General features: G+C 49.0%; 1 protein-coding gene across 2 annotated transcripts in view; it reads left to right on the top strand.

Moving 5' to 3' along the window:
* The first annotated feature begins 1,200 nt into the window (after positions 1–1,200).
* Positions 1,201–11,766, top strand: part of MRPS9 (mitochondrial ribosomal protein S9) — a 46,821-nt gene continuing 36,255 nt past the window's right edge. The window contains exon 1 of one of the 2 annotated variants that reach the window (XM_070943121.1): positions 1,201–1,353. In XM_070943121.1, the coding sequence (XP_070799222.1) occupies positions 1,264–1,353 (90 nt within the window). In that variant the 5' untranslated portion in view covers positions 1,201–1,263. The remainder of the gene's footprint in view (positions 1,354–11,766) is intronic. The other variant, XM_070943122.1, reaches the window with a different exon arrangement.

The raw sequence follows: 11,766 nt of genomic DNA, 5'->3' as shown, positions 1-11,766 counted from the left end.
TGCATGAGTGAATAAAACATGGCTGTGGTCAAAGATTACTGGAGTACTCTGTGATAGGCGAATGCCAAATCATTTAAAATTGAAAGTATACAGAATGATGGTTTGCTCAGTAGCACTGTACAGTGCTGAGTGCTGTCCAACCACCAAAGAAGCGAATGCCTCCATATTCCATGAATGCTGTGTTGGTCATTACGCTTTTTTGACCACCCAACAACACAGTCCATTAGCAGATGAGTGTTGCACCAATAACAGAGGAAATGCAGGAAAAACACCTATAGTGGTATGGCCACATCTTATGAACAGCACCCCTACATGCATGGCCTTCCACTTTAACGCCAATGGAAAACACCTGCATGGAAAATTAAAGCAAGGGTGGCAGGACACAATCGATGCGGGTATAAAGATCACCCATTAGGACCCAGATGCTGCAGCCAATCATATGAAATAGCATTTGTTAATCTGAAAAGCAGACCCTGCCCACCCTGGGAAAATGCAAGGAAGATCATCATGAGATATGTATTAATTATGCTTTCAAAGTTTAATAAAACAAAATAAACAAAAGCCTGAGTTTTTTTTAAAAAAAAATAGATGTTGCAAAATTATTCTAATCCTCCATGAACTTCCACAGGAGAGGTATGTTCATAAATAACTTTGTCTGTCTGATGCCTAAGGTTAGAACAGTGTTTCTCAACCTTGACAACTTGAAGTTGAGTGGACTTCAACTCCCAGATTTCCCCAGCCAGCATAACATAGCTGGCTGGGGAATTCTGGGAATTGAAGTCCACTCATCTTCAAGTTGCCAAGGTTGAGAAACACCTGGTTAGAGGTTCTGGCAAAGAATTTCTGGGACTTCACTGAAACACAACCTCTAATCACTTTTTTAAAAAAAGGGAAACGCAAAAGAAAAGAGCTTAAAAGAGGACACTTTGTTCATAGATTTATATATATATATATTTTGCAGCGTAGCCTCTTGGAATGCGCCCATCACCCAAGCGTCCACCCACAAAGCTAGAATTCTCTCCTTTTAAAGAGCGCGCGAAGGACGCAGCCAAGGCGTGACGTAGCAGGCGCGTCACGTGATTGGCTTGTCCTCTCTCCGTCCTTCCGATCTTCCTCTCGCCCCGCCCGCAAATCAAGCGTCTTTGGAGCCGCGCGTGCGCGTTTTGTAGGCTATACACAGCGAGGGAAGCGGGGAGGCCCTTTCTTTTCCCTCTTTCTTCCCACCCCCCCTCCCTCGTTTTTTTTTTTTTTTTTTCCCCTAGCATGGCAACCGCGGCGGTTGGGCGCGTGTTGGCGGGGGGCCGCAGCTGGAGCACGGCGGTCAAAACGAGAAAGCTGCCGGTGGGGTCGAAGGTAAGGTCCGGGGGCGGGGCTAATAGAACCGAAGGCGTCGTAGCGCCGCTTCCCCGTGTTGTAGCCGCAATGCCTGAGCTCTGGGTCCTCCTCCCTCGGGCTGCTTTGATTTCAGTCCCCCCCCCACCCCAAATGTCTGACGTCGGGGCGGCGGTGCAGCAGAGCGAGGCCGGGACTTAACTCCAAGCCTCCGTTTTGATACCTTCCTGGGGCAAACCGAATATGGCCGTCCGCATGCGCGGGAGGCAGCGCTTCTGAAATATCGGAATCATTTCATGTTTTGTTGGTTTCAGGACCGTCATTTGTAGGCGAAAATGTCACATCTGGGGGACCCCAGAGGTCCACCTGCAGTGTCAGTTCAAAGCAGATAAGTTTGCAAAGGGATGATAGAAGATTATGATGATGTACTTTGCAGACAGATAAATGCGACTGATGCACACTGGCGAGATTTCTGTGCTGCTCCATCGTGTGACAGTAACAGGCTTGGAAGGGACCTTGGAGGTCATTTAGTCCAACCCCCCCTGCTCACGCAGGAGACCTATACGACGGATTCGACCCGCCAACCTTTCTGATGGGCAAGCTGAGGGTCTTAGCCACTGAGCCACTAATGTATGTGGGTTTTTTTTAAAAAAAAATCGGTAGAGTTCGAAATCTACAGCATTAAGAGAAACCTGAAGACTTTTGCTTGGAGGCAGAAAAGCAGAATCTAATTCAAGGCACAATTGGGTGGCTCCTAAAGTGCATGCATTTACAGACCTGTGCCAGTTTCTTGGCACATGTGGCATCACTGCTGCACAAGCTACATTGGCTTTTATTTATTTATTTATTTATTGGTTCGATTTATATGCCACCCTTTTCCGGAGACAGGGCAGCTTACAATGAGTTAAGCAATAGCCTTCATACTTTTGTATATACCTCCTTAGTAGGGCTTTCCCCCCCCCCCAAGCAGTGTTCTTTTTTATTCAAAGTCACCTTATTGCCCCCACAATCCGGGTCCTCGTTTTACCTACCTCGAAAGGATGGAAGACTGAGTCAACCTTGAGCCTGGTGAGATTTGAACTTGCAGTAATTGCAGGCAGCTGGTGTTACTTAACAGTGCTTTAGTCTGCTGTGCCACCAAGGCTCTTCTACTGTGAAATTCAAAGTGGTTGTTATTTTTAAAGTCCATCATGACATACATAGGACCAGATTACTTACAGGACCATCTCTCCCCATTCTACCCTATCTGGCAAAAAGGCATGCTCCAGGTATTTGTTGGCTGGTGGGCCCAGAAGGAGAGCCTTTTCTAAAACCTTTGGAACATCATTCTCCTCTGAGATTTAGAGTATCCCATTCCTGCTGGCCTTTTGTAAGGCCTTAAAAAAATTGACTTTATGCCTGAACCTAAGCATGAGTTAGTCTTCTGATTGTGTGAATAATAATTTAGTTTATGCCTGCTGTTATTATTACTTTTTATATTTGTGTGTGTGTGTGTTATAAGCTGTCTATAGTCATGTAAGCTGAGATGTGCAGCTATATGAATAGAATAAATGAATAAAAACAGAACACTTGAGAAGAAAAAATGTGTTTGGCAAATATGGCCAGCCTTCGGTTTTAAACTGAATTTGAAAAGTGAATGGGGTGAGAAATGAAATGTGTGATGTAAGAATTTCACAAAGAATTGTAAAATTGCTGAAATCGGCCTTCTAAAACCATTATGTGGGGGGAAAAACCTCACTGGCTTATAAAGTTTTTTTTTTTTAATTTGATTTATATGCCGCCCTTCTCCGGAGACTCAGGGCGGCTTACAATGCATTAAGCAATAGCCTTCATACTTTCTCCAACGCGCAGCTTGGAGAATCCAAAGCTTCGGGTTGTTCAGTAGTTGATAGCCTACACTGAGTGTGTTCCTTTAAGAGATTTCTCTTCAGACACGCCCACTTGCTCAACAGAGTCCCAGTTTAGTTCACTCAGTTGAGCCTGTGACACTGTCTGAAAATTTCTCTGGTTAACAACTAGGAACTATTCCTGAAGCTTTGGATTCTTCAACCTTGCCCTTTGTAATTTGCTGGGGGTGAGTCTTCCTGCGGATTCAGGCACGCTGCCAGTGACTTCTGCTCGAATTGAAGCCTGGCTTCCTTGCCTGCCCTTTGACAGCCGCGTGCGTGTGTGGTAGGCTTCCCACATTACGCTCTGACTAACTGGACTGCCTTTAAATTAGCGGCTCGAGATTGACGCCCTGCGCCCAGCGGCGTCTCTCTCTCTCTCCCTCTGCCTAAATTGGTGGTTCCTGGCGTCAGGATCACTTGTGAGTGATCGCACGCTGCCGCCCTAGCAGGGATCGTGATTCAGCCTCCCCCCACGGCCATTATCATCGCCGAAGCCTCTCCGGGCGCCGGAGCGCCCCTCGTCACGAAGCGCTCTCCTTAAATTGAGCAGCTGGGGAAGCGCTTCTGAGCCTTCGATTGCCCCCCCCTGCATTCTAGCCTGCTCGGAGCTCAAGGCGGCGGCGCTTGGACGGCTTTTCAAAGTGCGCGCCCTTTTTAGCCGCCTCACCGCTGGGAGCTGCGCTCAGCGGCAGCTCGCGCTCCTCGCCTTTTCTGACGTGGTTCTGTTCTCCTGCCTGGCCGGATTCACCGCCTGCTCGTGGTCAGTGAAGAGAAAGGGGACAGCAGCCTGCCTGGCCTCCACTGTCCTCCTGGGCCTGCTGCCCTGTTTTTCGGCGCCATTTCTTTGCCCAGAGTAAAGTCTCCAACGGCTGTCAATCTCTGCCCGGCAACAGCCTCCACGCCTGCGCAGTTGGTCCCTGGAGGCAAAACCTCATATTCTGCTGCATTAAGTGCATAGTTTTTTTCGTTTAAAAGTTTCTTTTTTCTTCTGTTTCCAACACCTCTCCGCCTCCTCCTCTGCTCCGGGACTTACCTGCCAGCCTCTCCTTCACCTGCCTTCCTGTAAAAAAAAAAAAAAAAAAAAAAATATTAATAATAATAATAATATAAAAAAAAAAAAAAACAACGAACGGGAAAGAGACAGAACAGGAAGCGAAGGTTCCGACATGGCAGAACGTGCTCTCTCCTCGGATCTGGAGGACAACAACAGCTCTCCCGAGCACCTCCACGAACAGGCCAAGCAGCGTAAAAGGTCCCGGAAACGCGCTGCACATCCGTCTTCGTCGGCTGCTCCATGTTCTAAAAAGACAAAACACTCGTCAGCTGCTGACAAGGACGCCTCCAGGAGACACAAGGCCCTGGAGCGCCAGTTTGAGAAAGCACGCAGCCAGTCAAGGCAGGCGGCATCCACTCACTTACCGGTTCCACTCTCGCCCGTAGTCGTGGCTACTGCCCAGCCCGTCCATCAGGATCCTCAGCTTGTTCCGCGACCTTTGTCTCACACGCCAAGCATGGGGGCTGTCCCTGAGGCGTTATCGACACACTACACGGAACCGGTGGACCTCTCGCGCACTGCCTCTCTCGACGGCCGCAACCGGAGGCAACCTTTACTCCTACTGCTGCGGGTTTGCGCGACTTGGAGACAGCCCATCCACCTTTTCAGTACGATATTCAGCAGATCATCTCTGACACGGTTACCAGGACTCTGGCAGCAACTTCTCAGCATGCTGCTCCATATGGAGCTTGGCCTCAGCCACAATTTCCTCCTCCTCCTCTTCTGGCCCGGGTCTCTCAACAGAACCCTATCCAGTATCAGGCTACAACGCATGAGTCCGATCCGTATCCGGACCATGGTCACCGCGAGGAGTCTTCGGAGGAGGGAGAATGCGACCCGTCGGACATGGACTTGTCTGATGATGCAGATATGCCACCCGAAAAGCCAGCTTTCTCTGGGCTCTTTAGACCCTCGTTATTCAAATCGCTCCTGCGCAAGGCCAAGTTGGCCACAAATATGGCTGACCCAGTCTCTCAAGTTGATCAGCCCGGTACCTCTCAACAACATGAGGCCTTGTTTACGGCGCCTAAGGCGCAAGCGGACTTTATTCCGTGTCCACAGCTTTTTTCCGAGGTGGTCCAACGATCCTGGTCCACGCCTTCTTCCTTGCCCGCTCCTTCGGGGCTAGACAAAAAGCTCTATTGTTCGGCGCCTAGTCTCCAAGATCTCCTTCAGTTACCAACTGTAGACGCGCCAGTGGCCAATCTGACGGCTTCCTCTGTAATTTCCAACGACGTCGCCGATGGTTTACGCTCAGAGGACCGAAAAGCTGAGTTTAACTTCCGACATATGCACAATGCGGCCGCATGGGTGGTTAAAGCAGCCACCTCTGCTTCCTTCTTCAGCCGTGCCTGCTTAATTTGGCTCCGTCAACTCCATGAGCGCCTTCCCTCTGCGGATTCACGCCTCCGCCAAGATGTCAACAAACTGGTGGCGGCTACCGAATATACGGCGGACGCCTCGCTCAACGCCGCAAAGTTTGCTTCGCGCGCCCTGGTGTCCTCCGTTACATCTCGCCGTTTATTATGGCTTAAAAATTGGAGAGCTGATGCCAAGTCTTGTTGGCGCCTCGCTTCAACTCCGTATAAGGGTTCCCGTCTTTTTGGAGAAGCCTTAGACCCCATCCTGGTCGAGGATAAGGATAAACGGAAGGTGATGCCATCCTCGTATAAGAGGGCAGATCGTAGACCATCGTCCTACTTCACCAGGCAGCCCTTTCGGAACGACTCCGGCCCTTCGGGGTCCTTCTCCTCAAGGCCCTATTCTCAAGGATTCGACCGTTCCCTCGATAGATCCTCCTTCAGAGACCGTGGTCGAAAGGCCTCAGCACCCAAACGGCCATTTCGAGGTACGGGATCCCGTACCTTTCGAAGAGGGAAGTGACTACATCCATCTTCCCATTGGCGGCCGTCTGACTCATTTTCTTCCCCAGTGGGAGATCTCGTCGTCGGACGCCTGGGTGCTCCAAACAATCCGTCTTGGCCTTACCCTGGAGTTCCGCTCCAGACCTCCCTCACACTTTGTCCAATGCCCTATTTCTCCCAACCTGGACAAGCGCCAGCTAATGGAGGCAGAAATCCACCACCGGTTCAAATCCGAGCCATCGAACCGGTTCCCCACCATCATCGCGGGACCGGCTTCTATTCAATTTTCTTCCTGGTCCCCAAATCATCCGGGGGTCACAGGGGCATCCTAGACCTCAAGAGGCTGAACGAATTTATAGTATATCATCAGTTCAAAATGGAGTCCCTCCGATCAATTCTGGCTTCCATTCGACCATCGGACTGGATGACCTCTATCGATTTGAAAGAAGCGTACCTCCACGTACCCATACGGCTGTCCCATCGTAGTTTCCTACGCTTTGCCTACAACAACAGGCATTACCAATACAGAGCAATGCCCTTCGGCCTCTCCTCCGCCCCAAGGACCTTTACAAAGCTCCTGGCAGCAGTGGCGGCCCATCTACGTCAACATCCGGTCCGCCTCCACTGCTACTTGGACGATATCCTAGTGCTCTCCCCTTCTCCGGCCCGAGCATCCCGAGACCTAGCAGTGGTGTGTCGCTGCCTTCGTCATCATGGCTTCTCCCTCAACATCCCGAAGAGCCAATTGCAGCCCACTACTTGCATTCTCCATCTTGGGACATTAATAGATTCTGTAAGGGGCCAGGTGTTCCTGTCAACGGACCGGTGTTCCAGTCTCCAGTCATTAACATCCCAGGTCCTCTCCTCTCGGAAGGTGCCCTTGCTGCTCCTGTCCCGCCTGCTCGGCAAAATGATTTCCTGCCTGTCTGTCGTCCCTTGGGCGAGATTCCATTCACGCCAGCTCCAGTGGTTCCTCCTCCCCTTTCAGAGAGCCAGGAGAAGCAACTCTCCCACGCAAGTTTCCCTCCCGCCAGAGGTCTCAAGGTCTCTCCTCTGGTGGTCCTCCCAGAGCCTACATCAGGGCAGCTACTTCCAGAATCTACAGCGCCTGGTAGTGACAACGGACGCCAGCCTGACGGGATGGGGAGGTCATCTTTTATCCCACGTTGCCCAGGGAACGTGGTCAGCAGAGGAGAGCCTCAACGGGATCAATTGGTTGGAACTCCGTGCGATCCGCCTCTCCCTCCAACGGTTCCAGCGGATTGTGTCGGGGCACCATGTCTTGATACGCACGGACAATGTAACCGCAAAGGCGCACGTGAACCGCCAGGGGGGGACTCGCTCGGGTCCATTGATGGAAGAAACGACCCTACTGCTGATCTGGGCGGAAAAGCACGTCCTATCCCTTGTGGCGGAGCACATTGCCGGGACCACGAACATCACAGCGGACTGGCTCAGCAGACAACACTTGGACCACGCCGAGTGGCGACTTCACCCAGATCTGTTCGCCGAGATCATCTGCAGATTCGGTACGCCTCTGATCGATCTATTTGCCAGCCGCGACAACACTCACCTACCCAGGTTCTTCACCCGGTACCAGTGCCCTCAGGCGGAGGGAGTCGACGCCCTCGCCTCTCCCTGGCCCAGGGGTCTCCTCTATGCCTTTCCCCCTCTACCGCTCCTTCCTCGTCTGATCCGCAGGATAATAGCAGAGAGGGCAGACGTCGTTCTGGTCGCACCCCACTGGCCTCGGAGGTCCTGGTTTGCGGATCTGGTGGACCTGTCGGTGGCACGGCCGTGGAGGATTCCAGGGGACAGGATCGTTCTCAGCCAGGGGGTCATTCTGCACCCAGACCCGCAGTGGTTGCAGTTGACCGCCTGGCGCTTGAACGGATCTTGCTAAGGCGAGCCAACGTGCCTAGCAATGCGATCCCCACGATTCAGGCATCAAGACGGCCGTCAACATGCCGCATTTACAACGCAACCTGGAACTCCTTCTGCTCCTGGTGTACTAAATTCCACCTGGATCCAACATCTGCTTCTGTCCCCGAAGTGCTGGGATTCCTTCAGCGGGGCATGGACAAGCACCTTGCGCCTAACACTCTTCGTCGCCAAGTTGCTGCACTTAGTATGGTCCTTTCGACTTCTGCAAAGCTTCCTCTCTCCCAGGACCCGACGATTCGCGACTTTCTGCGAGGGGCATCCAACCTGCGCCCTCCTGTTATACATCGATACCCGACCTGGGATTTGACTCTGGTCCTTCAGGCCCTCATGCACCCTCCATTTGAGCCTCTCGCCTCAATCAGCCTCCGCTTTCTGACTCTTAAGGTGGCATTTCTGGTTGCGATTACTTCGGCTCGCCGTGTATCCGAACTAGCTGCACTGTCTGTGAGAAGCGACCTTTGTGTCTTCCACGCAAATCGCGTGGTATTAAGACTAGACCCCTCATTCCTGCCTAAAGTAAATTCCACATTCCATCGAGCCCAGGAATTGATCCTTCCGGACTTCTGCCCCGATCCTCGACATCCTCGGGAAGCAGACTGGCACCTCTTAGACGTCCGACGGGCCCTGCGCCGGTATATTAAGCGGACTGAGCATTTCCGGAAATCTGAATCGCTCTTCATTTCTTTTCTGCCCGCCTCCATGGGCCGGAAGGTTTCTTCCACGACAATTGGGAGATGGATTAAATCCTGCATCTCTAGGGCTTATTCGGCTCGGAACAAACCGGTTCCGCAGAGAATTCTTCCACACTCCACCAGGAGCGCCGCCACTACGGCCGCCTGGGCCACTAATGCCTCCATTCCCGGGGCGGCTACCTGGTCATCCTTGAACCCCTTCATCAGGCACTACAAGGTGGATTCCTTTGCCTCGGCGGAGGCATCCTTCGGCCGCCGGGTGCTCCAAGCTGTATGCAACTCTTCAGACGACGTACAGCAGCCGGGTTCCCTCCCTGTCTGAACTTGCTTGGGTAAATCCCGAAGCTTTGGATTCTCCAAGCTGCGCGTTGGAGAACGGACGTTGCTTACCTGAACGTCCCTTCTCGACGCGCAGCTGGAGAATCCAACCCACCCACCTGGCTGCTGGACATTCCTTCCTGACGCTCTACTGCTCCTTACTTCGTGAACAAAACTGGGACTCTGTTGAGCAAGTGGGCGTGTCTGAAGAGAAATCTCTTAAAGGAACACACTCAGTGTAGGCTATCAACTACTGAACAACCCGAAGCTTTGGATTCTCCAGCTGCGCGTCGAGAAGGGACGTTCAGGTAAGCAACGTCCGTTTTGTATATTTATATAAAATCATCTTATTGCCCCCACAAACTGGGTCCTCAATTTATCTACCTCAGAAAAGATGGAAGGCTGAGTCAACCTTGAGCCTGGTGAGATTTGTACTTACAGTAATTGCAGACAGCTGGTGTTAAACACAATGCTTTCAGTCTGCTGAGCCACCAGGCCCAGTTATACAATTATACAATTTATATTCAACATTATACTGTAATTGTCAAAATGTGGTAAATAACCAACTTCAACTTGAGATCTTCATACCCAGAGTAAATGTAGTTTAATAGGACACAGTGGAAACCTGATTGAGATGACTCTTAAGACTGGAATATACAGTAATCCTCAACTTGTGGCTATAGTCGAGCCCAAAATTTCTGCTAAGTGAAATATTTAAGTGAGTTTTGCTCCATTTTAAGACCTTTCTTGCCGCAGTTAAGTGAATGACTGCAGTTAGATAGGTTAGTAACCTGGTTGTTAAGTGAACCTGGCTTCCCCATTGTCAGAAGATTACAAAAGGTGATCACATGACCCTGAGACACAACAATGGTCATAAATTGGAACCAGTTGCCAAGCATCAGAATTTTGATTGCTTGAGTATGGGGATTGCTGCAAAGGTCATAACTGAAAAATAGTCATGTCACTTTTTTCAGTGCCGTTGTAACTTTGAACAGTCACTAAATGAACTGTTGTAAGTCGAGGACTACCTGCAACAGTAGTACAGTACAGTACAGCACAGCGCAGTACTTTGATCAAAAGGAACAGTGGCCATAGAAAGGGAGAACTTTTTCAATATGTTAAAAATAATTCATTCCTGCTCAGAAATCCAAATACATGAACTTGCCATTGTAGAGACTATCAGAATTAAATAAGTGAAGGAACAAATAAAAGTAATATTGTAGTGTCTACCATTGCCTGCTCAACTAAAGAGAAGATGAGTGAGAAACTTCCAAAAACAAATTTTAGATCTTTCAAGGATGCTTGAAAATATAGTGATGAAAATTATAAGGAGAAAAATTGTACCAAGTATGTTCTTCCAAGATGTATTCCTGATTTAAGGAATGGAGCTTGAAGGCACAAAAAGGTTCAGTTATTCTTTACAAAAGTAATTAGTAAATCAGATTAAATTGAGAAAGTGGAAGTAGCAGGAATATTGGAGAAAAGTGACCTTGCAGTGCTACAGGTATTGACACTAAGGAAAAGTTGAATATAATCAACTGTGTATTGAATTTTAAAAATAGATAATACATTCAGAATTATAACCAATAGGAACCAATGGTAGGAAAAGATAATAAAGGAGCTCAGTGTGAATGAGAGTTTATAAAGATGATGATACTGATATACAATTGCAAGGAATTTCTATAAAAGAAAAAAAGGACATTAAATGAAGCCAGGGTACCTTGCTTAAAGATAAGCTTTCACAAAGATCTGAAAACAAGGACACATACAGAAAATGAAAAGAAAGCACAAAGAACAGGTTCCAGACAAACTTAACAAATAATAAGTATACCATCAGGATATTCTGAAGAACAAGACAAAGTGGTGTAATTTAAGCTTCAGTATAATTATATTTATAAATATATTTAATATAATTATTTTCAAAAAGAGGAAAACTTGCACAGTTTTCACAAAAAATCTGAGATCAGAGTTGTCTGTTGTCAGATCAAGAGACAATTAGAACTGTCGCTCTCACTTAAAAGAGGATGATTTCTAGTCCATTAACACCTTGTGAATAGGAGGAAGAGGAATTGGAATCTTGATCTTATTGAAAATATAGTTTAGCATTTGATACATAGTCCAGGATTTTTCTCATAACAGCTTATCTATAGTAAATCTATATGAAGCTTGATCCTCTGTTTATTGCTTTGCAGTCCATATTATATCATGGCAGGCATCTAATATACCGTATTTTTCAGAGTATAAGACTCACTTCCCCCCCCCCAAGAGCATGGAAATGTTGGTGTGTCTTATACACCGAATACAGCCATTTTTGGTCTCCTGAAGCCGCGCTCCACTTGTCCCATTTTTGCAAAAAACAGGGTGCACAGAGGGTTTGGGATGCCTGCAGAGTGTTCCTGGGGGCTGGGGAGGGCAAAAACGCCCTCATTTTTGCAAAAATGGGGTCATTTTTGCCCGCCCACAGGAGCACTCTGCAGGCCTCCCAAACCCTCTGCGCGCCCCATTTTTCTCAAAAACGGGTGATAAAATGGGCCCATTTTTGTGAAAAACGGGGCTCGCAGAGGCCTGCAGAATGCTCCTAGGGGCCGGGAAGGGCAAAAACCTTTTTTTTTCTTTCTTACCTCTTTGAAATTTTGGTGCATCTTATACACTGGTGCATCTTATAGTCCGAA

This window comes from Pituophis catenifer, unplaced genomic scaffold (genome assembly GCF_029215685.1).
Source record: "Pituophis catenifer annectens isolate HBS135680 unplaced genomic scaffold, rPitCat1.0.hap2 SCAF_4, whole genome shotgun sequence".
In the NCBI taxonomy this organism is placed as follows: Eukaryota; Metazoa; Chordata; class Lepidosauria; order Squamata; family Colubridae; genus Pituophis; species Pituophis catenifer.
Note: the sequence above shows the minus strand (reverse complement) of the source record. Positions and strands in the feature narration are given on the sequence as shown.